This window comes from Corythoichthys intestinalis, chromosome 2 (genome assembly GCF_030265065.1).
Source record: "Corythoichthys intestinalis isolate RoL2023-P3 chromosome 2, ASM3026506v1, whole genome shotgun sequence".
Classification (NCBI taxonomy): domain Eukaryota; kingdom Metazoa; phylum Chordata; class Actinopteri; order Syngnathiformes; family Syngnathidae; genus Corythoichthys; species Corythoichthys intestinalis.
The window spans coordinates 70,082,756-70,107,890 of record NC_080396.1 but is presented as its reverse complement, the minus strand read 5'-3'; the positions used below and the strand labels follow the sequence as shown (position 1 = coordinate 70,107,890).

The 25,135-nt window shown below is 40.7% G+C and overlaps 1 protein-coding gene across 1 annotated transcript in view; it reads right to left on the bottom strand.

Moving 5' to 3' along the window:
• noc2l (NOC2-like nucleolar associated transcriptional repressor) overlaps positions 1-25,135 on the bottom strand; it is a 55,946-nt gene that overhangs the window by 26,984 nt on the left and 3,827 nt on the right. Inside the window, exons 5-11 of the mRNA XM_057826841.1 lie at positions 23,839-23,929; positions 23,662-23,740; positions 23,450-23,560; positions 20,216-20,329; positions 19,948-20,136; positions 19,617-19,756; positions 19,393-19,504 (exon numbers count right to left, since the gene is read on the bottom strand). Coding sequence (XP_057682824.1) covers positions 19,393-19,504; positions 19,617-19,756; positions 19,948-20,136; positions 20,216-20,329; positions 23,450-23,560; positions 23,662-23,740; positions 23,839-23,929 — 836 coding nt within the window. The remainder of the gene's footprint in view (positions 1-19,392; positions 19,505-19,616; positions 19,757-19,947; positions 20,137-20,215; positions 20,330-23,449; positions 23,561-23,661; positions 23,741-23,838; positions 23,930-25,135) is intronic.

Below are 25,135 nucleotides of genomic sequence, written 5' to 3'. Positions count from 1 at the left end.
GGGTGGAGCTAACAGAGTTGGTCAAGAAATTAGCCCTTAACCAAGAGGAGCAGATGACCAAGTTGACTCAGCTGGAATCTAGGATTGCTACGCCTCCTGTAGCTCCACAGCAGAGACTCCGCCCACCTCCTGGTCCCACACCCCCGATTTCAAGTGTCACATGTTATCGGTGTGGGAAGCAAGGACACATAGCTCGAGTCTGCAGAGCTGCGTTCCTGGAATCTGACGCAGCGTGGGCACGCCAACCTCGGCCATTAGTTCCGGCGGAGGGAAGCATGCCACAGCCAGCCCAGCCTTTAAACGAATAGAGCCCATGGTAATTGGGGCTACTATGGGCGAGCAGCAAAACCCCCCACAGCAAGAGAACAATTCTGTAAATGAAGAAGAGGACACTCCCCTAGTGGGCCCTAGGAATGAGGGTGAGGTGGAGGTCGACGGAACAAAGTGCATGGCGCTCCTCGACTCTGGCTCTCAGATCACCAGTATTACACACAGTTTCTGGTGCAACCACCCCGTCCTTAAAAGTCAAAAGCTACAACCCTCTAAAATACCCACTGAAGGTGCAGCTGGCCAGAGTGTGACTTACCATGGTGTCCTACAGATTAGCTCGAAAGTTCTGGGTAAAGAATTCAAAAGTGTGCCAGCTTTTGTTGTTGCTGACTCGTCATATCGGTCTTCTGTCCCTATGCTGGTGGGGACAAATGTCATTCGCGCCGCTAGAACCCACCTAAAAGTGACATATGGCCAACACTTCTTGCACCAGATTAAAGAGAGCCACCCAGAGTGGTACACTGCTCTATTGGATGTTGGAAACACTGAACATTGCAGTATGGATGGCATGGTGGGCCCTGCGGTGTACACTGGTCCCAGAACACATATTCCAGGGGGAAAAGAGATGGATTTGATGTGTAGGATAAAAGCTGGTCCTCAAAGGAAAACTTACACAGCCCTGATTGAAGGCCATTCTGCAAGACCACACCCACAAAATGTCCTGGTGGCCAAAGTTTTTGCTGATGTAAAGAAAGGAAGTGTCCCCGTTCGAGTAATGAACCTGTCTCAGCATGATGTAATCATAAAGCCTCATACACATCTTGCTAATGCCTTCTTGGTGGAAAACGTGGTGGACTTTTCTGACAAGAACCAGAGTGGCATTGATAATGGTGGAGCCAAAGAGGTATGCCAGAGTCTGCATCAAGTGGTGGCAAGCAGTGGGGTGGATTTGAGCGAAGCAGCGGTGGAGAACGAAAACCAGCGTACTCTCCTTAAAGAACTGCTGGAGAGGAATGCAAGTGTATTTTCCCAGCACCCCATGGATTATGGACACACAAAGACGGTGCAGCATGAGATCCCTCTGGTCGACTCTAAGCCATTTCGACTTCCCTATCGCAAAATCCCCCCATCACAGTGGCAAGATGTGAGAAAGTTGTTAATGGAAATGGAAGCATCAGGAGTCATCAGACCCAGCAAGAGTCCATATGCTTCTCCGGTGGTGATTGTAACCAAGAAAGATGGTTCATTGAGGTTATGTATCGACTACCGAAAGTTGAACTCCTGCAGCACAAGAGACGCATTCCCCCTTCCCAGGATTAAGGAAGCCTTGGAGGCTCTGGGACAAGCAAAGTACTTCTCGACACTCGACCTCACATCTGGTTATTGGCAAGTGGAGGTGGCCGAGCAAGACAAGTACAAGACAGCATTCAGCACCCCCATGGGCCTATTTGAGGCCAACCAAATGCCCTTTGGACTGCAAAATGCCCCTTCCACGTTCCAGAGACTTATGACATGCTGTTTTGGTGATCTGAACTTCACTCACCTCTTAATCTACCTGGATGACCTGATCATTTTCTCTAAAACCTTCGATGAGCATCTAGAGAGATTACAGCTTGTGTTCGACCGGCTACGGCAGCATGGCTTGAAGCTGAAACCCTCCAAATGCCAGCTGGTGAGGAAAGAGGTGCAGTATTTGGGTCACTTGGTGTCTGCTCAGGGTATCCGGACGGACCCGGAAAAGATCAGTCGAGTGAAAGACTGGCCGAGACCAACAAACCGGAAGGAAGTGCTCCAATTTCTGGGATTCGCTGGCTATTACAGGAGGTTTGTGTGCGGATACTCAACGTTAGCCGCCCCATTGTATCGCCTCACTGCTGGGGACCCCAGAAGGAAGAAAAGAGGAGTAAAGAAAAGTGGGGAGCCTGACCCTCCTTTCCTGTGGACTGATGAATGTGAGGAGGCTTTCCAGTCCCTGAAAGAAAAGCTGACAACTGCACCCGTGCTGGGATATCCAGATTTCAGTCTGCCTTTTGTCCTCCAAACTGACGCCTCAGGAGAGGGGCTTGGCGCGGTGTTGGTCCAGGTCCAGGATGGAACTGAAAGAGTTATCGCCTTCGCCAGCAGAGGTTTGAGTCCACCTGAGACGAGATACCCGGCATACAAGCTCGAGTTCCTTGCGCTGAAATGGGCAGTGACCGACAGGTTCTACGATCACCTCTATGGGCGAAAGTTTTCAGTCTTGACAGACAACAACCCTCTCAAGTATGTGATGTCTTCAGCAAAGCTGGACGCCATCGGTCAAAGGTGGGTGTCTCGACTGGCAGCTTTTGATTTCGACGTCCAGTATCGGCGGGGACAATGCAACACAAATGCCGATGCCCTCTCTCGTATGTCTAACCAAGACGTCACTCAAGCTCTGCAAACATGCCCTCAGCAGGTGAAGTCCAGTCAGGACATGGGACCGCCAGCCCAAGAGCCTGACTGTCCCAAAGACCTGAACACATCTACCCCACAAAAGCCTCATTCTGACACCCTCAGAATTAAGGAGCCATATCAAGACGTGGGAATGGAGTCACTGCCGGCCATGACAAAACAGGAGATCCGTGCGAGTCAGAAAGAAGATCCCGTCATTGGGCCTGTCTTGCACTACAAAAGTCTGAACCATAAACCAAATCGCAACGAGAGAATCAGCAATGGTGGCCTAGTGGGCCTTCTTTTAAAAGAGTGGAAGAGGTTAGTGGTCAAAGATGGTATCATATACCGCCGCAGTCAAGACCGCCAAAGGGGAGTAGTGGAGCAGTTGGTACTTCCAGAGAAACTACGAGCGTCAGTCAAAACCTCGCTCCATGATGATTCAGGGCATCTGGGTTTTGAGAGGACAGTGCACATGATAAGGGAGAGGTTTCATTGGCCACGAATGTTCCAAGAAATAAAGGCATGGTGCGAAAAATGTGAAAGGTGTTGCCTCCGAAAGACCCCAAGTGCAGGTGTCAAAGCTCCCATGGTCAGTATTCACAGAAGTGCTCCCATGGAACTCGTATGTGTGGACTTTTTGACTCTGGAGAAGTCAAAGGGTGGCCTAGAGAATGTCCTCGTCGTCACTGACCACTTCTCACGCTATGCACAGGCATACCCCACCAGAGACCAAAAGGCCAGCACTGTGGCGAAGGTGCTGTGGAAGAACTTTTTCTGCCGGTTTGGTTTCCCAGCGAAATTGCATGCAGATCAAGGGCGCAATTTTGAAAGTGCAATTGTGAAGCAGTTGTGTAAGTGTACTGGCATCCTCAAGACCCACACAACCCCCTACCACCTTCAGGGGAACGGGACCACTGAGAGGTTCAACCGCACTCTCATGAACATGCTGGGGACACTTGAGCCTTCACTGAAACCTCGGTGGCATGAGTATGTGGATGCGATGACACACGCCTACAACTGCACACGCCACGATTCAACAGGGTACACACCGTACTACCTGATGTTTGGGAGGCATCCCAGGCTCCCTGTTGACTTGATGTTTGGTCTCCCAGCCACCCATGAGCCATGTGGGTATAGTGAATATGTTCAGACGCTGCATGATTCCCTGTCCAAAGCCTATGCTCAGGCTAATGCAACTTCTCGTCAGGCTAAAGGGCAACAGAAGAAGTATTATGACCAAAGAGTACAGAGCCATGCTTTCAACCCAGGTGACAGAGTCCTGGTCAAGGTTTGCCAAGTAGAAGGTCGACAGAAACTGGGTGACAGGTGGGAGTCATGTCCATACATCGTGGTGAAGAAACAACCAAACTTGCCTGTGTATGTGGTCCGATCAGAGGATGGCGAAAAAGAGAGAGTGCTCCACCGCAACCTCCTCACCCAGTGCATGTTCTTCCCAGTGGAAAGGTCTGATGGAGTGACAAGTGAGGAAGTGGATGCAGACACGTCAAATGGTTTTGAGATGGAGGACACTGATATGATGGAAGAGCAAACTAGTCAAATGACAGCAGAAGAGGATGCTCCACTTGCAGCAGAGAGTGTGGAAGTGGAGGATGCAGCAGAAACTGTGGAGAGCTCTATTCCTGACACAAATGGACAAATTGATCACACAGATGGAGAGGAAACAGTCGTGGAAACGGAGCAAATGGATGATGGAAGGATGAAAAAGAGGACTGTCAAAGGGACCCACTCCCCTGATGGAACCGTTGTTCCAAGGAGGAACCAGCCAAGGAACCGACGTCCCCCCAAGAGACTATCATATGACACAAGAGTGGTGGAGTTAGATGAAGACCAGCAGAAAATACAAAGAGGAAGAGAATTGTGGGAGAAGGCCAAAGCAAGAAGAGCTATAATTCACACATAGTACAGATAAGCTAGCACACTCACATAGATAGGGCAACCATGCACAAATTTTGGTCTTGCCACAATAGTTACCTATGCCTTATCTGAGACTGTCTACTGTGAATCTGCAAAGTGTGTTGTGTTTTTGTTGTGATGACTGGGACGCCATCATTTAAACAAGGGGTGGATGTAGGCTAGTGATTTAAATACGCCACCAGATGTCATTGGCGAGTTTTTGATTAACTGGGAGATAAAGACAATTTGTGCATTTTGACCCTTCACTGACGCCGTAGCTTCCTCTGCCTTCCAGTGCTGGCGTCATTGGGCCTTATGCCCCATTGTATTTCATGAAGGTAAGACGTGTGTTAATGGCTCCCAGCATCGAAGTTGGTATAAGGTGGCTAAATATTGCCATCCAGTCTATTTGTTAAGCTAAACGGGCTGCTAACATGTTTACAAAGAGTTTGAGCAAAGTTTAATTGAGTTTAGTGTGCATTTTGCATATTTATTTTGACTGTGAATCTGTGAATGCCAGTAGTTTTCTTTTCATTGTTCTTTAGCTCTGAGTATATTGCCTTCTATTATGCAGATTGAAGCACTTTTGTTTTTGTGAACTTTATTTTTTGGGATATAGGAATATTATTTTTGTTTTATTTGTAATACTGTATATGACAATGATGCCCCATTGTATTTCATGAAGGTTGGTGAAGAAGAAGTTGCCGAGTTTCTTGTGCCAATAAACGGCGTGGTCCAATCTGCAAATCAGAACGCCCGTGCCCACTCGTCCTTTCTGCCATACACCCCGTCATCACTGAACCAACAAAAATACACAACGCAGAGCATCGTGGTGTACAGAGAGGGGTCGCACGGGTCGGGTTACACTAGTATATAGTTGACGAGTGCACAGCGATATCGGACTGTGCAAGTGATTTCTTTAAGTCTTTAGCAGACACTCTAGGATTCTTTTTGACCTCTCTGAGTATTCTGCGATGAACTCTTCCCGTCATCTTTGGTGGATGCCACTTCTTGGGAGAGAAGCAACAGTACCAAAGTCTCTCCATTTTTTAGACAACTTCTCTTGACTGTCGATTGATGAACATCGACTTTTAGAGATGATTTTGTATCCTTTCCCAGCTTTAAACAAATCAACAAGCCTTGATCGCAGGTCTTCAAACAGCTCTTTTGACCGAGCCATGATGCACATCAGACAATGCTTCTCACTAAGCATGTGCCGGTATGAGATTTTGACGGTACAATAACCGTGACCAAAAATACCGCGGTTTCACGGTATCACAGTATTGCAATTATAGCTCCAAAATATGTTATTTTGAGATGGGTTAAAAAAAATAAACAGGATTTTTTTTCCCAGAACGTATTTGCAAATTTACATGAATATGTTAAAATAAACACAAAATAACAAATATTTTCAATACAATTAAAATAAATGCATAATTAGTTTGTCAAAAATGTTTAAGTTAGTTAAAATGTAAATATTGTTGTGGAAAGGTTTCATCTAAAAAAAACATTGGGAGTTAGACTTCTCGTACAGCGAACGTGGATTTGTGCTTAGGGGAAATCATCTTTCGCAATTAGAGATCTTTGGCGCCATCCGTTTTTCCGCTTCATTCAAAGCTTGTTTCTCACTCAGCGGCTGTGAGACTTAAAACCTCGACGAAGTTGCTTTCCCAGCTAAGCCTAGGCTAACATTCGTCTTTGTAAGTTTTTAGTTTGTGTATTGAATTTGAAAGGAAAATATGTGTTTTGTTTTTGGTGAACTTTTTCATGGTGCTAACCTGTTGAAGCTAGTCACACGTGGAAAAATACAATAGTACAACGTTTTAAATGTATTCATTTTATATATTTGATTTACCACAATTTGAGAGCTCAATAAATTGAAAAAAGTACGCATTGTGTTTGGAGTGTTTGTTTTTGGGTTCGATGGCAGTTTAGCAGAATAGCGTCACTGACACACACAGCAACAAACAGGGGAAGGGGTGAGCGCTGCCGCGCCAAGCCACTTCTGGCTGCATTTTCGGGACATGAAAAATAGTGAATACCATACTACGGTATGACGGAAAATTTTAGTGGTTTTGAAACAGCAACGTTTTCATACCACGGTAAACCGGTAACCGGCACATGCCTACTTCTCATCAAGACATTTCTTACCAGGTGTGTGTTTTATAGTGGGCAGGGCAGCTTTAAACCACTCATTGGTGATTGGGCACACACCTGAATTCAGTTGCATGGTAAAAATTGGTTTCAATTGCCCTTTTAGTCTCCTTAGGCAGAGGGTTCACTTATTTCCCCTCTTCTGTCATTGTTTGGATGCTACCCTCATTAAAGTATGAAAACCTATAAATGTTTGGGTGGTTTTAGTTAAAGCAGAAACTGTATTTTTATCTGTGTGATTTTACAAAGATCAAATCACATTTGGTGGCGATTTTATGCAGAAATGTAAGAAAATTCCAAAAGGTTCCGATACTTTCTCATACCACTGTATTAATCTTTATTGTACCTTTCGAAATTGAATGTTTTTTCCTTGTACTGGTAGATACTGGTGGTTATGGAATCACAGGAGTGTCAAAATTTAAAAAACAAATGAATGAATATATAACTAATAAATATAAAGAAAATTAAATGAAGGAAAAAATAAATAGAGTATATTTCAGGCATGAAAATGGGTCAGGGGTTAAAAAGGTGAAAAGGGTGTGGAGGAAATATGTTCCAGTACACTCTACACCCCAACAAAATATTGAGCTCTGTCGACCCACACTGTGTTTCAGCAGGGCCGTGCAGAGACCGGTGGAGGGGCGGGTGCTCGTAGATCAAAAGGGGCACATGAACAAGTATTTAATACACCTTAAAACAACATAAGTTCAATTTTAACCAGCTTTAGATAATAATTGGCTGCGACTGTGACATACTTTAATTGGGAGGGGGCAACAGTGAATAGAAATCAAAACTGTCATCAACACTTTCTGGTTGTGACTCAGTCAGTCTGCCTCTTTTCTTCCTTCAACCTCTGCATCAAAACTTCCTTCCTCAACTTGTTCATCTGAGAACAAACCACATCAGATGGTCACTGAGCCACCAACAGCACAGTTTTCTCAAAACTATTATTTCATTATTATCCATACTTAACCCTTTAAGGTCTGGGCCTATTTTGTTTGATTTTGCATGCCTTTGAAGTTGCCTTTATATTTCAAAGAAAGAATTGTTTACGATGGCCTGGTTTGGTCCCTTTTTTTTGTGACACCTTGAACTTCATGTCCAAACTGTTGTTTCCTTCACTGACCAATTATAAATCATCATTTTGGGCCCAAAAAGACCAAAAATTCCAAAATCGTTTTGTCAAAATTCTTATTATTGATGTCCAATTGACAACCAAACATGCGTAACGAACCGTTTTGAAACTTTGTAATATTTATTCAATATGTTAGGATGAACATTCAACCAAAAAAATTTAGAATACATAGTCTTATATTTGACAATTCAACATAAACAACAGGTATAGCCATAGGCGTTTTTTGCCTTTATACATGCTCTAGTCAAAACAGGTTATATACAGCAGACCAAACAGTGAAGAAAAGTGAAAAAATATACCATCAAACACAAAAGGTGTTTAGAGGCCATCTCTTTATGAGTTTAGGTATTGCGGCCCATCACCTGATGAAAACTATGTACACACAATCAAGCTTCTTGAACACACATTTATATACACAAATTGAGAAGACTGATTGTGGGAAAAAATATATATATAACATTGTGGGGGGGGGGGGGGGGGGGGGGGAGTATTTTCATTTACAATAAACAAGTTAAAATGTTTTCAGGCATGCCACTCCGAAAAGCAGTTTCGTCCTGGAATTTGACACAGGGCTACATCACACAGCCCACACTTCCATGGGGTGTCGGTCCTCTTTCCACCCTTCCATTTTCATTTCACTTTACTTTCATTGTCACTATAAATGTACATGAAAAAAAAGTCAGTATTTATGAAAATAATAAAGTATAAAATAAAAATATGTAGAGAAATAAATAATAATGGAAATCTATATGTATGACAATAGAAAGAATACCATAGCTGAATATGTGTTACATCCCTAATCTTCATATAGAAAGAAGACCTGCACATTTATTATTATATACACAAACACACACTTATATTGCATCAAAATTAACTTTGTCTTGCAATATCAAAAGAAACTTTCAAAAGAAACTTTTTCAGCATAAAAAAAAAAAAAGAGTTGGCTTACCTCTGCTCGTCAATGGCGTCACCCACGTGTTCAAATCCGTCACTATCTCCGTCACACTCGAGGACTCTTCCGAAGAAGACGATGATGACGAATTTGGACCATCCTCTTCCTCAAGTTGATCAAAAAGCACAATTGCTTGCGCTAAATTTAGTTATCTGTTCATTCTCAAAGTCACACAAAGTTGCTCGCTCGCTCGATTCAAACGGCCGTCGGTCGCCACCTCGCTGCTTCAGAACACTCCTCCCTCTCGTTCGGTGGAACCTCGCATGGCAGTTATATATATATATATATATATATATATATATATATATATATATATTTTTTTTTAAAAAAACGCATTTTGTGCTTCCACTGTGACTTCGAAAGGGTTCGTTTGATTTGTGTTTTTTCATGGAGCTTCCGTTTTGAAAAAGGACAAGAAATGATGGAAATGTAGACATAAACAAATGATCCATGCAGCGTTTTAATGTTTTTTTGAGAGGACAATAAAACTATAAAACTTAAATGACAATATCTCACGTTTTAGTTGGTCGATTGACTTCAAATAACAACGAGAGTAAACCGCAACTTCCGCACTTTAAAACAAGACCAACCAACGGCATGTGGGTGACGTAATTAAAACGCGAGGGCGCTTCAAAGACGACGTGCGCGTCCTTCGACTCTCAAGGGTTAACAACTCTAGCACCTAATGATTAATAAAGCAATGACATAAAATCTTATAGAAAAATAACATTGTAATTGTGTTTATAATTGTATTTAATACCCGACTATCCTTGCAAACTTGTTCTTACCAGGTCTGCTATTCACCCAGCTGATGAGGTATCCACTGCCTTTAGCAGCCTCATCCAACTCCTTTTTTTAACCCTCAATCTCCTTTCCCTACGAGGCATGTCTATGTAATGAAATATAAATATATACATATATAAAAAAAATAAAATAAATTTAAAAAAAAAAAAAAAAAAAAAAAAAACGACTCCCCGGTGGCTTTTAGTTTTAAAGCTTTCTTAATTTCTTTCTCTCTCAATAACGATGGAGGTAGATTTGTGTTTTTATTATTCAATCAAAAAACAAAGTTACTTCTATCAAAAACAAAGTTGCTTCAATCAAAATACAGTATATACTTTTAATCCCAAAGAAGTCACTTCAATAAAAAAAATTGTTTTTGATTGCAAAAATAAATTTGAGACAAAAAAAGCATTTGAAAACTATTTTTCTTGATTGAAACAAATTTTTCCATTGAAGTAATGTTGTTTTGCGTTTGGGCCACATTTTGGCTAGGACATTTGTGTCTTTATTATTCAATCAAATAAGTTGCTTCAAACAAAAATATATATATAAAAAGAAAAACTTTGCATATGTGTCAATCACCGTTTAACAAAGCCTGAGAGGGTTTGAGTAGACTCACTATGAAGCATTTAATAAAGCCAAGCATTTTCTTACTACTTTATTCTTGTTTAAAAATAATTCGGTGGGGCAGTAACATGTTTAAAACTTATCATAATTCTTACATTTTGAAGTGCTTGAAAACCATTTATAAATGATACTTTAGTGAAAAAAGTGAAAAAACATGTCATATATATTTATTTTTTTTCCTACGTAAAATCTGAATAAATACATTGAACACGCACAAAAAAATGGGGGGGGGGGGGGGGGGGCTACTTTGCGGTTTTCACTTATAGCGGCGGGTTCTGGTCCCTATTAACCGCGAAAAATGAGGGATCCCTGTATTTCTGAAAAGCTTAGCAAGAGTCATTCCCACCACTCGTCGGGCCGGTGTTGTGCCGACACCGGCCGTCAGCTCAAGTCACAGCCGAAAATAACCTGTCTCAGGCGGACGACGGGAGCGATACGAGGCGCCCCCCTCCATCCGAGAGCATGGCGCTTAATTTGACTCAACAGTATATTTCTTCGTCTATATTACCGCTAAATACACAAGCTTGACGCCAATTTAACGGGAGCTATTTTTTTTTCATGGGAGATTTGGCTAGCTCTGGCAGTGTTCAACGCAAGCTGCAACGAATGGCAGTAACTTTTTTATATCGCAAAATGTGAAAACGATTGAAACCATTACTCATCAAATTCAATCTGCTGGCAAATACAGGCAAGTGTGTATGCTGCGCTCTGGTCTCCCCCGGTGTGGATAAGGCCTGCTTTTTGTTTTCGCAGCTTTGCAAGGCAACCAAAGGCTCTCCGAGCACTCTATGTACACGTAAGGAGTGCGCGGCACTGCGCGCGTTTGGAATAATGAAACGCAGCTTGGGCCGATGATTGGTTCTCGTCAGAGAAGCATCTAGAAGGATTTGCTGACTGTCCAAGTGTCACTTATAAAAAGAACCAATTTCTTAAGTGCTCAGTTTACATACTAAGTTAATCACATGATGATAATAATAATAATAATTAAATAAAACCTCCCGACCCCCCCCCCCCCCCCAAAAAAAAGAATTTCTCCTCGGATCTACGCAATTCACGTAGGTCGCCCTTTTTGACTTCAAAACGGCGAATTTCGCCGAAAGGTGAGAGATTTTCATGCCTGATATTTTGCCATTGCCTTTTTGTCAACAAAAATCACAAACTGAAATCACAATGACAATTTAATTAATTTAATTTAGGCCCTTCTGTAATTCCATAGGTGGTCCATATGAACTCAATGGAGTTTCACAGAGGGCTACAATCCTATCAGCAAATCTGGAAGACGATATGACGTCATGTGCATTACCCCCCATTGCTGACAAAAGAACAACACTTGGCTGAACATGAACTCTTTCATGCACGAATTATGATTTTTTTTTAATATATTATTCTTGCAAGGCACTCATTGACTGACATTGATGGCGTTAGATGGCCAATTCGTTTGATTGGAAGTCTAGCGCCGTCAATGGCATACAACGAGTTAAATACAATGAACAAAAAAAATCTCATAACCTGTGTGTATCTTTTTATTCATTTTATTTTTTTAAAATGTAGTATTTATTAATATTGTACTACAATTAACTATTACTATTAACTACATATTGTCTATATGTTTGTTATGTTTATGTTTTTGATGATTAAAACGAATATATTAAAAATTATTATTACTTCAAACATATATATCCATACACTATTAATAGCTAATAATATTTGTTTTTTGAAACGACCAAACTAGTGACTTGCTCTATAAAGAGTTAAAGGTCACCAAAGTTGCAAAATTGGCAGATATCTGCCATCTTTTGGTGCAAAATAGTAACTACAAGTGTCACCATCTCTGCAGTTGTATCTTGTTAAAATAAAGTCAGCAATGTTCTTGTTCCAATTTTGCGTCTTTGGCGCTTAAAGGCTTAAGTGTCAACTTTTGAATGGCTGTCCACTGTAATGACCACTGTCCCTGAAAAGGTTAATGCTCCGTCTTTATACTACGGTCATGGGACACATTCTTAGGCCGTGAGAGAACATTCCATCCAGCGTGTCGACTATTGGTCGACATACTCTGGCTTCCTGCTCAAGGCGCTCATAGTGAAAATGTGCTGTGTGTTTGAAGCTATTTTCTGACACCCGCTTATCGTTGTGTGGTTCTGTGCGCCTGTGTGGTCGTTAATGCGCTCAGTGTGTGTGAAGCAGAGTGGCGTCGCTGGCCGCTGCTGTCTCTATAAACAGAGGATGTGGTGGCGGTCTGAGGGGGGAACCATGGGGAAGTGGGACAGCACACACGCAAGCACGCACGCACATTGCTGAAAAGCTCCAACTTATACCCCCTCCTAATGGAGCGGCGAGAACGCACACAGACACACCAGAGGAGGGGGCTTCTACTGCTGCTGCTCTAATTAATTCAGAAGCGGCCTACCTTTGCTTACCTTTTAAAAGAAGTAGAGTGAGGGGAAAAAAACGGAGGGGGTAAAACTACTTGAATATTGGGGTGGTACTGAGGGATGAGTTATCTAATGGGGCACGGCATGGGGGGCTATAGAGTAGGGCATAGGCAGACAGGATGTGGCCTGCACAGCGTGTTTAGACCAGAGTGCGAACCACAACCATGACTTTATCGCTTTTGTCAAACCGCTACATGTACAAACCCACAGACAAAGACCACTCCCATAGGGGAATGCTAGTTGTTGCTGGCAGTCAAAAACACTCTTCTCCCTCATGTAGCAACCCCCCCAACCCCTACACAAACACACAAAACACCCGATTCTGTGAAGAGGTTGTCCGGTGGTGACATAACATTTGTAAGGTAACACAGCTCTCTGTTGCTCATAAACACACAAACTCAGGACAGAAATTCACAAGGGCTATCACGATGAATTGATTAGTCGACACCATCCAATTATCAAATTGACAACTATTGCACTTTTATAGTCAATATTTGAGACATTGTTGTCCTGAATAATTGTGCAAATCCTCTTTTTTTGAATTTCTTTTTCACTTTGTATAATACTAGTAGTCCAACTTTTCTTAGAAAACAAAATGTAAAGTATTGAAGTAAAATATTAGTAAAACAGAGTAAATAATGTGGTTTAGGCCACATTTGCACCACAACGATCTTACGCAATGAAGCAAAAGTGGTGTTTTGCCGTTATGTCACTTGCGAGTTTACATGACCACGTGTGGGGGAAATTGTGAGCACACGGAGACACAAAAGTGCAAGAAACCTTCAATTTGCCTATGAAGTATGCATTCCCAATGTGTAGGTGGCAGCAACCCCAAAACTTGATTCCTCCGTGTAAGGCTTGCCACCACCCGTCCCTTGAAATAAGGAATCGTTCTGAATTAAAATTTGCGTTGCATATTGAACCAATACGGAATATATATAAATACATTTCTATGCATTTTAGAAGTTTTGGGGATGTCCCTTTGTTTCCCGTCTGTAGGGCTTTGGGTACGAGGGGGGGCGTCCCTTATTTCCGTTTCTGAAAGGTGGCAAGCCTACCGGACTTCCCTTCTGCCGTTTCCTCCTTCGTCCTGGTCAAATAATGTTCTTCTCTGCTCTAAATGACTTTCTGTAATTAGAGTAATAAATACTTGACTAGATCCTTCAATAATGTTAGTAATGTAATGCAGTTAGGACGTGTACAAGGTTGATACTTGAAGGCAAGTTTTCATACTCTGTGTTGCGAGTGCTGCCTTGGATCCGGCAGGCTCTGTATGCGCATGTGCAGAGTGGAGATCGTGAAGCGCATGCTAGAATGTATGTGTGCGTGTGGCGACTTTTCAAGCAGCTGGAGTGTTGTTTTCGCGGCAATAAACGCTGCATGTTAACCCTTTAACACCTAAGCCTATTTTGGCCGAATTGCATTTGCATTATGCATTTGATGTTGCCTTTATATTTCAAAGAAAAAATCGTTTATAATGGCCAAGTTGGGTCCCTTTTTTCAGGACATCTTGAACTCCATGTCCAAACTGTTGTTTTCTTCACTGACCAATTATAATCCACATTTTGGACCCAAAAAGACAAAAAAATCCAAAAATCTTTTTTCAAAATTTGTAATGTTGATGTCCCATTGACAACCAAACATGCTAGACCAACCGTTTTGAAGCTTGATAATATTTATTCAACTTGTTAAGATAAACATTCAATTGAAAAAAATAGGATTGAATTGTTTTATGCTTGACAATTCAACTCAAACAGCAGGTATGGTCATAGGCGTTTTTGGCCTTTACACATACAATGGTCAAAACAGGTTATATACAGTGCAAAATAGTGAGAAATATATATATATATATATAAAACACAAAAAGAGTTTGGAGGATATCTCTTTGTGAAGTTTGGTGTTGTACCCATCACCTTATCAAAAGTATATACGCACATGCAATCAAGCTTCTCGAACACACATCTACATTAAATTTGAAAAGATTATAGTAAAGAAAAAATATATATAACATTGAAAAAAAGTACTATAAAAAATATTGACAAGTAGTTCAGTTCAATTCAAAATTTTCAGGCATGCGGCCCAATAAAGTATTTTTTTTTTTTTTTTTTTGCGCACTCACTAAAGCTTCTTCTTGAACAGGTCACGGAGCTGCGTCACACACAACGTCACACAGCCTACTCTTTCGCCGTTTGCGCGCTGCTGTCACTTCTACTCGCCGAGACGCCGACTGATCCAAAGAAAACAACGACAAATACGGCTCATCTTCTTCCTTGAGTTAATGAAATAATGCATTAGCTTGCGCTAAATGTAGTTTTAGATTCATTCTGCACGTTTCAAAGTCGCTCGCTCAAACCAACTGGCCGTTGCTTGCTTCGCATGCCTCCCTTTCATTAGTTGGCGCCTCGATCGGAAATGTATTAAAAATGATCACATTCGGTTCGTCCTTCGTTTTCATCAGAACGGCTCTTGGGATATGTAGTCTTTTGTGCTGCTTTCGGTTTTGAAAAAGGACAAGAAATGATGGATATATGAAGATAGATACATGGTCCATGCAGCGTTTTAATGCATATTTATGAGTGCAATAAAACTATAAAACTCAAATGACATTTTCTCCCACTTTTCTTGGTCGATTGACTTCAAATAAAAACTGGTGTGGACATCAACTTCCGCACTTTCAAATGAGAACAACCAGCGGCACGTGGGTGACGTAATTACAGCGTGACGAAGCTTCAAAGATGATATGCATAAACGCTTCGCTGCCGACACGTTCGGTGTTAAAGGGTTAAAATTGATCCTGAACAGTCTGTCGTCCACATGTCATTCCAAGAGGTACATCCAGGGAAGGTAACAACTGCCAGAGTGACAGCGTGGACTGACGTCATCAGTATCGTCACCCCCTTTATTGACAAATATATTGGAGCATTATCGCCACCTACTGTTCCTAAGTACGGAAGTCCGTTGTGACCCAAAACTCAGTTTTGCGTTGTGACGGCACTGGCCGTTTAATTATTTTTTTTGAGACATCAACAGTCAGCTGATCCTCGCCTCCGCCAGTTGGCTGCTTCCCCTACCACTTTGACGTAAGCTGATTGACGCCGAACGAGCAGGTGATGTCGCCGCCACTGATTGGCCACAAAGGAAGGGCATCAAGGTTCAAAAGTTAGCCGCTGTCAACGGACAGACGAGGTTGCATTGACAGCACTCATTTCGCGTACCTCCTCGCTAGCTGTTTGCTCGCTATACATTCACCTTCGCACTCAAACGCTTGTTTGTGACACTCCCTCTTTTTTGTTGAGGTCTTTTGTGTTTGTTCGTTATTGGATCGTTTTAGTGCTATAAATAAGAGCACCGAAGCAGTAGGGGTAAAGTTGCCATTTTTGATCAACCAGTTTTTCCTGTTTCGTTTAGTGTAGGAAGCCAGGGTAGTGGCTGTCTTTTTGTCATTTTTTTTTCTTTCTTTTTTTTACAATCAGGGTTTAGTTAGCAGGTGGGGGTTTGAGAGTAGATTGCTTTTGTTTGCTGTTTTGGCCTGGGCTTACACTGAAAGCAAGCTTCCATATTTTGTATTCATTGTGAATTGGAGTTATGTAAATAAATTGTTGAATTGTATCCACTTGGAAACGTGTGGCTCGTTTTATGTCGCGTCCTTAGCGAGCCTTCGATTTGGGACGTAACATGCGCTGTCAAATAGACGGCGATGACAGTGGCAGAGCGTTTTCAGGATTTCCACTGTGGAAGTTGTTTTTAAATTTTCGCGTTTTCAGCCCCCCAAACTACCGTGTAAACGTTGGGTCTCTCTGAAAACGTTTTGGCGTTGGCGTTGTATTCCATTACACGCTGCATAATATAAGCAATTTGCACTTATTTTTCTGAATGTATGTTACTTATATCTTTATAATTAAAAGAAAATGTAAATGTTTATATTAACTTCAATTTTAACCCTTGAGAGTCGAAGGACGCGCCGGCGCGTCCCCAGCGCATGTCGTCTTTGAAGCGCCCTCACGTTTTAATTACGTCACCCACATACCGTTGGTTGGTCTTGTTTTAAAGTGCGGAAGTTGCGGTTTACTCTCGTTATTATTTGAAGTCAATCGACCAACTAAAACGTGAGATATTGTCATTTAAGTTTTATAGTTTTGTTGTCCTCTCAAAAAAACATTAAAACGCTGCATGGATCATTTGTTTATGTCTATATTTCCATCATTTCCTGTCCTTTTTCAAAACGGAAGCTCCATGAAAAAAAACACAAATCAAACGAACCCTTTCGAAGTTACAGTGGAAGCACAAAATGCGCCTTTTTTTTTTTTTTTTTTAATAAATATAACTGCCGTGCGAGGTTCCACCGAACGAGAGGGAGGAGTGTTCTGAAGCAGCGAGGTGGCGAGCGACGGCCGTTTGGATCAGCGACTTTGTGTGACTTTGAGAACGAACGGAAAACTAAATTTAGCGCAAGCAATTGTGCTTTTTGATCAACTTGAGGAAGAGGATGGTCCAAATTCGTCATCATCATCTTCTTCGGGAGAGTCCTCGAGTGAAGATAGTGACGGATTTGAACACGTGGGTGACGCCATCGACGAGCAGAGGTAAGCCAACTCACTTTTTTTTTTTATGCTGAAAAAGTTTCTTTTGAAAGTTTCTTTTGATATTGCAAGACAAAGTTAATTTTGATGCAATATAAGTGTGTGTTTGTGTATATAATAATGTGCATATCAGATCAAAGGCGTACGTGCACTGTGTGTATCCCAGGCAGGAATTTATAATTTGTGGTGTTCTTCTTTCTATATGAAGATTAGGGATGCAGCACATATTCAGCTATGGTATTCTTTCTATTGTCATATATATAGATTTCCATTATTATTTATTGCTGTATATATTTTTATTTTATACTTTATTATTTTCATAAATACTAACTTTTTTTCATGTACATTTATAGTGACAATGAAAGTAAAGTGAAATGAAAATGGAAGGGTGGAAAGAGGACCGACACCCCATGGAAGTGTGGTCTGTGTGATGTAGCCCTGTGTCTAATTCCAGGACAAAACTGCTTTTCGGAGTGGCATGCCTGAAAAAAATTTAACTTGTTTATTGTAAATATTTTTGAAAATACTTTTTTCCCCAATGTTATATATATATATTTTTCCCACAATCAGTCTTCTCAATTTGTGTATATAAATGTGTGTTCAAGAAGCTTGATTGTGTGCACATAGTTTTCATCAGGTGATGGGCCGCAATACCTAAACTCATAAAGAGATGGCCTCTAAACACTTTTTGTGTTAGATGGTATATATTTTTTCACTGTTCTTCACTGTTTGGTCTGCTGTATATAACCTGTTTTGACTAGAGCATATATAAAGGCAAAAAACGCCTATGGCTATACCTGTTGTTTATGTTGAATTGTCAAATATAAGACTATTTATTCTAAATTTTTTTGGTTGAATGTTCATCCTAACATGTTGAATAAATATTACAAAGTTTCAAAACGGTTCGTTACGCATGTTTGGTTGTCAATTGGACATCAATATTAAAAATTTTGACAAAACGATTTTGGAATTTTTGGTCTTTTTGGGCCCAAAATGATGATTTATAATTGGTCAGTGAAGGAAACAACAGTTTGGACATGAAGTTCAAGGTGTCACAAAAAAAGGGACCAAACCAGGCCATCGTAAACAATTCCTTGAAATATAAAGGCAACTTCAAAGGCATGCAAAATCAGACAAAATAGGCCCAGACCTTAAAGGGTTAAAATACATCCTATGTTCTTAAGTAGTTAAAATTGAGATTTGGCATTAAGTATGTCAGGAAATGAGGGAAAATAAAAAGTAGGAAATGAAGGTTGGGGTTATTGCTGTTTTTGTTGACTTTTATTTTGCAAATCATTGAAAAAAATACAATTTTGAATGAAAATCAGTTTTTGTATGTCTAATTATAGAAATAACTGTGCTAAAACAGTTTTCTTTGCATTTCAGTAGTTTAACACTAGAAGTCCCAGAGAATTCTTGTACTCCAAATAGTCCCAAGCAATGGCCGATTTGGCCTCTACACCGGAAAAACCCAGAGAGATACCCAGGTGGCCAAAATGACCCAAGTGCTTTTGAATTGGGACGAATATTAGGAATATTTGTCTTGGGGAAAGGCCAATTCGGCCTTTGCTGAGTTTTCTAGTGTTAAGAGGTTTGAAAAAAATTAAAGGGGAAAATAAATAAATAAATAAATAAATGAAATTTCAGGCTCCGTGGCGACCTTTACATCGGGGAGTTCCGGCAAGAAATTCAAGCCACTTTCCCTCCTGTCTATACGGCCCCTTACGTATGATCCGACGAGTCGACTCATCAGAAAACTAATTGGTGATGAGTCGACTATAAAAACAATCATTTATGCCTGCCCAATTTTTTTCATACAGCTTCAGCGCTCAAACTGTTACCTCCTTTAAATCAGGGCTAAAAATGTTTTGTTTTTTTTTACCATACCATATGCATAACTGCCCATATAGTTCAAATTCCAAGTTAGATGACGTCTGCTTTTTATGTGTGTGCTTTTATCCTGAAATTTAAAAAAAAAAAAAAAAAAAAAGGTGGGGGGGGGGGGCTTTAGCGTCTTATTTTGCAGCATTAAAGGAAGACAGGAGAGAAAAAAGTGGATACTGCAGCAGTTTTGGTCATATTAACATGGTTGAAAAGAAAAAAGTGAGAACTATAATGGCATAGTCTTACCTCTACAAGGAAAGGGAGAACTGGGACAAATGTATTGGTACTGCTTGATAGCAAAGTGAGGGCTCTGCAACAATGCATCCTCAGAGGATAATATCTTGCTGTGGGTACCAACCTGTTGGGAGACAACAGAGAACAGTTTCGCCACCTGCTGTTGGCAAAACAAATAGCAGCAAGAAACCGCTGCACAATCGAATCTTAACGCCGCATCAACAAACAGTACTTACTTGATAGTACCAATGATGACTTGGCACAGTGGATAGATGAGAGGGTGGAGAACTTCACTGGGGTACAGGGTGCTGAGGACACGACACCACAGGCCTAGACAGTGGATGTACTGCCAGTTGTACACTGACTGGTATGTTTCCTAAGAAACACACACAGGGACAATGTCATGATGGTTTATTTCCCATGCTTTAACAACATCATTTCTGAAAATGAGCATGACCCAAAACAATACTGATAGTACCTCTGCACTGTATATACTAAGGATTACATTCAAAATACTCCTTTGGTTTAGAAGTCTATTTCAGCTCATTAAGATGATGGGAACCAAACCTTTTTTTTCATGGTCATGGCATTCCTGAGATGGATGGCGAGCTGTCGAATGTAGATAAAAGCATGCTGGTAAGTGGCCTGCGTGTCCACAGAGTACATCTCTGTTAGGGTGCGCTGCATGAAGTTGATCATGGGTAGCGCATTAGGAGACGTAAACTTGCAGTTTTGCACATAGGCGATGTACATTTGCTGCGGAGAGAGAAAGTTACATGTATCTCTTTAGGACAATCCATGCAGAAATAAGTTTATGGTGTTTTTTTTCACTCACCTTAAGAATGGGAGCAAGATAAGTTTCTTGCTTGTGTCTGCAGATTTTGTTGAGGATCAGAAAGGCAAGGACTCGACTTGTCTCCTCCCCTGTGCTCCACTGCTTCATTAGTTGCTGAACACAGACATTTAAAGGGATGGCATGGCAATGATCTCAATTCATGCAGTAATGATAACGACTTAATGTAATTTCTCAATAACAATATGGCTAGGTTCAGACCGCAGATCGTATTTTTCTGACTCCAGTGAGGCATTAACTTGCCGGTCTGAACGGGACAAGTCGTGTAGAAGTGGACCATTTCAAATCCGATCTCACTTACGGTACTTTCGTATGTGGATAAAATCTGATCTGGGCCACATTTTTCAAAATGTGGTGGCAGTCTGAACTCTCAATTCTCCCAAGTCAGAATTCATGCAGGGCAAACTGAACGTATGTGTGTATGTGTGTCATGCATGCGCGCGTTCAATCAATACATAAAAACTTAAAATGTATGAGTAAACGCAAGGGTTTGCATAGGGACAGTAGGGACATAACACTAGCAACTTTTCAGGATGCTCAAATTATCCCCACTAACTTTTAAGCAACCTTATTTGCGTTATTTGACCGTCATTATTAAAGGTTATGTAGCGGCAAAGGGGGTGTGAGACATCAATAGAACCATTATGTGCCAAGATAACAAATATTGATAAAGTTAACAAAAAAATCAATCACATTAATGAGCAATTATCGAAAATAGATCGAAAATGACGAACATTCCCGAAAGTGTTCCGGAAACAGCCGAATGGGGCGGCGACGTCAAGACAAGTGATTGACAGTCGAGGCGGAGCCAGGTGCCATTGTTTTTTAACGACGAGAGAGTAGCGTTGGGGTTTGTTTGACGAAAACATCTCAAAAATGGTTCAAAACTGCTGTGCTATGTGGTGTACAAATAGTTATTTATCGGAATATAGTATCCATGAGTTCCGGAACGCGCAAAAAAAAGCTGGACTACGCAGACGATGGGTAAAGTTCGTCCGTGCAAAGAGGGCTAATTTTCTAGATACAGCCTCCGGCACGCTTTTCTGTGGTGCGCATTTTCCACCTGAAAGCTTCTCGAACTATGGACAAGTGAAATCGGATTTTGCTAAAAGATTGCTGCTCAAAGGAGATGCGGTGCCGACCATACACGCGCAGCGACCTAAATGTCCCGAGATATCAAGAAAGAGGATGATGACTAGCAAAGGAGGCTAAGGTTAAGCAAAGGAGGGGAGCAGCCAAGCTCGAAATGGCCAGAGTGAGTACTCTTTTATAATAAAAAAATGTCACGCATTGGATACAGGACTGGACACATGTATACATTATCGTTCGTAAAATATATAGAACAAATCCTCTGATCCCATTCATATTTGTGTCTGTTGGCAGAGCGAAAAGCTATGATAGCGCAATAAATGATAAGTGTTTCTTCATGAGGGAACTTGGAATATGTGCAGGACGAACACAATGCATCAGCATAAACAGCTCAAAACACCCCTAATTCTCCCCTCACTAGAAGGAATTCTATTGATGCAGACAGGCGCTGCTCCCCTAGTGGCCGCTGGCACTCTCTTCACTTGTCGTGACGTCACGCACACAATCTGCCAGATCTCGGGCGCCGGTCGTTTTAGCTTGACAATCGAGCCAAATTTCTCTCATTTTCTTGTGTGTAATTACACGAAGTGGCATGATATGAATACAAAAGGCATGTGTTTATGGATAAATGATGGAATATTAAAATTTTCCCAGGGCACTACATACCCTTTAAGTGAATTATTTTCATTCTGTACAGACTTGCATATACCCCTTTTCACTTGCTGATTGTGCCCGTCCATTTTTTCCCCCTTAAATGCACGTTTGATTGGCTGATGATTAAGCCCCCCCCAAACACACACACTCACACAGCCCCGACAGAAATGCCACATGTCCACAACATGCCAAATCCTCCGCCCCCCCATTGAAGAGGAGGGATATTAGTTTGTTTTTTTTCGGCCAGCAGCAGCAGTCACTCCAAGTAATAACTATTTTAACTTTTTTCATATTTACGTAGGGGAAACATCAGCATATTTGTGAAAAATGTACCCCCTGACCCATGTTTACTTTACTTGTCCCGTCCCCAGCAAAACGTGTACGTGCAGGTTATGCTATTATAGCATCCCTACCATGTTGAGACGAAACCTACGTCCTTGAGTAAACGGGGATTATTCATGCCTGCTGTTTGTTTCCTCCTTTTCAAAATCAAAATATGGTCCCCCTAGAATCAAATAGGGCCAACATGTGTAGAAATTTGTTTTGATGCTTCTGCACATGTGGGTTGCTTTGCCCAGCGCATGTTGCACTGTGAGTTAGTACACATGCGTAATACTTGAACGAGCTCAATGTAAAAGGGCAGTCTGAACGGGCACGCTAAAAAAACAAAACAAAACAAAGAAAAATCAGAATTGTGCATCAAGACCTGTGGTCTGTAGTTAGCCTGTTTTTTTTTTCAGCACTCAATTATTTGAGAGCGCGGTGACAAGCGTTATTTTATTTTATTTTTTTAATTTTTTGAAAGGACAGGCATTAATCTGGCAAAAATGACATACTTCAATTTTGGAGCACAGATAAAAGGCAATTTGGTGTAATAAATTAGCTCATAGGAAAAAAATGCTTTTGAAAGGTAACTTTGGCGTGTATTCTATGAAGACCATATTATGCTCAAGAAATTGCAATATTCTTCCTTGCCTTCAAGAGACAAAGCATCTCTATTAAAGTTCGACCAATATATCCGCATGCTAATATATCATGACAATATATGAAGTTTTTTACAAGATCAGCCGATATAATAGAATAAGTGTTATATTCAATGTTTGGGTGATGACCTTTTTATTTTAAAGGGCGACCGATATATTGGTCTTTTTATGAGATTGGCCGATATAATAGGATAACTGATGTTCGCTGCTTAGGTGATCTTTGTTAAATGTGATTTTTTTTTAACATTTAGTGGCCAGTGTTAGAAAATGAAGTAGCAGAGGATACATGTTACTTCAGATATAGACATTTATATAATGAGCATTATATCTGAATTGCCTTGCATAATCAGCGTGCTTTAAAAAATAAAGTTTATCGGCCTTAAATATCGGCTTACAAAATCAGCTGTTGACATCAGCCTACTTTATATTTTTTAAAACCGTAGCGGCATCGGCCTTTGAAAATCACATATCTGTCGATCACTAAAAATACCTTGACCAAGTGCCGACACTGTTTGGGAAGACAGAGAAAATACGGTGCAAGCTGATTAGCATGCCGCAGGACAGCGCTGATCACTGTAGCCTCTGTTAGACAGGATAACAACTGTGGAAAGAGAGCATTGATGAAACCTGTGTTTTTTTTAACACAATAAACATTGAAGAGGCACAATTTAACAACGGATCTGACATTTCCAACACACAAACCTGAACGACACCGCTGAGATACATCTTGATGTTGATTTGAGTCTTCTGCCATTTTTTACTACTTTGGGGAAGAACAAGCCTAAAAATAACAGCAAGAGAAGGAAATCAATGAGTTATTTATATTGACATTTAAATAGAGAGCGGTAAAATTAGGCAAATATGAGAATATCAGCATACTTTTTCTGGTCTGTAGCAGTCTTTAAGTTGAGGATCTGCTGAAAGGCACCGTGGATGTTTCGAATGCAGAAGAGCACCAGGGAATTAAACACTGTAGATAGAGTTACCTTTGTGAATGTACATAGTTACTTATATTTTGGGAACGTATCCTTTGTTTTTTGCTGATTAACTGAACTCTGTGTCATATTTTAGAATTCAAGTATTTCATTGGCGCCCTCTGTTGGCTTCAGTTTCTCTCCCGATTCATCTACTAATTAGGGCTGTCAAAATTATCGTGTTAACAGGCGGTAATTATCTTTTTTAATTAATCACGTTAAAATATTTGACGCAATTAACGCATAAGCCCCGCTCAAACATTAAAATAACAGCACAGTGAAATGTGTACTTGTTGTGTTTTTCGGAGTTTTGTCGCCCTCTGCTGGTGCTTGGGTGCGACTGATTTTATAGGCTTCAGCACCCACGAGCATTGTGTAAGTAATTATTGGCATCAACAATGGCGGGCAACTAGTTTATTTTTTGATTGAAAATTTTACAAATTTTATTAAAACGAAAACATTAAGAGGGGTTTTAATATAACATTTCTTTAACTTGTACTAACATTTATCTTTTAAGAACTACAAGTATCCATGGATCGCTTTAACAGAATGTTAATAATGGTAATGCCATCTTGTTGATTTATTGTTATAATAAACAAATACATAACTTATGTACCGTATGTTGAATGTATATATCAATCTTGTGTCTCATCTCTCCATTCCAACAATAATTTACAGAAAAATATGGCATATTTTATAGATGGTTTGAATTGCGATTAATTGCGATTAATTCATTTTTAAGCAGTAATTAACTCGATTAAAATTGTTAATCGTTTGACACTCCTACTAGTAATACAATAGTGGGGCATGTTGAAGACAATATTTTAAATATGACGCCATTTCTACCATTCTTATGCTAGATTCCGGGAAGGTAGGATTTATCTCTCTTGGATGGTACCAGTGGCGACCTCAAAGCGTTCCAAGCGAATGTAAACAGAAGAGATGGCTGACGCGACAAGTTGTTTTTTATTTTGGCCATCAAAAGACATTTCACCTACTTCAAAGCTGCCTTCTCATAAGCAATCAAATAGTAGAGGAAAAACGACGGCTGAGGGATAGCACACACTATAAACTGCCTTCTTTAGTTACATCATTGCTGAAAGTCAATATAAAAATTCCATCTATAAATTCTTTAAGATAATTCACTGTACGAGATAAAAGACATGGCATCTCAAAGAAACTTAATTCAACTACATTATTGT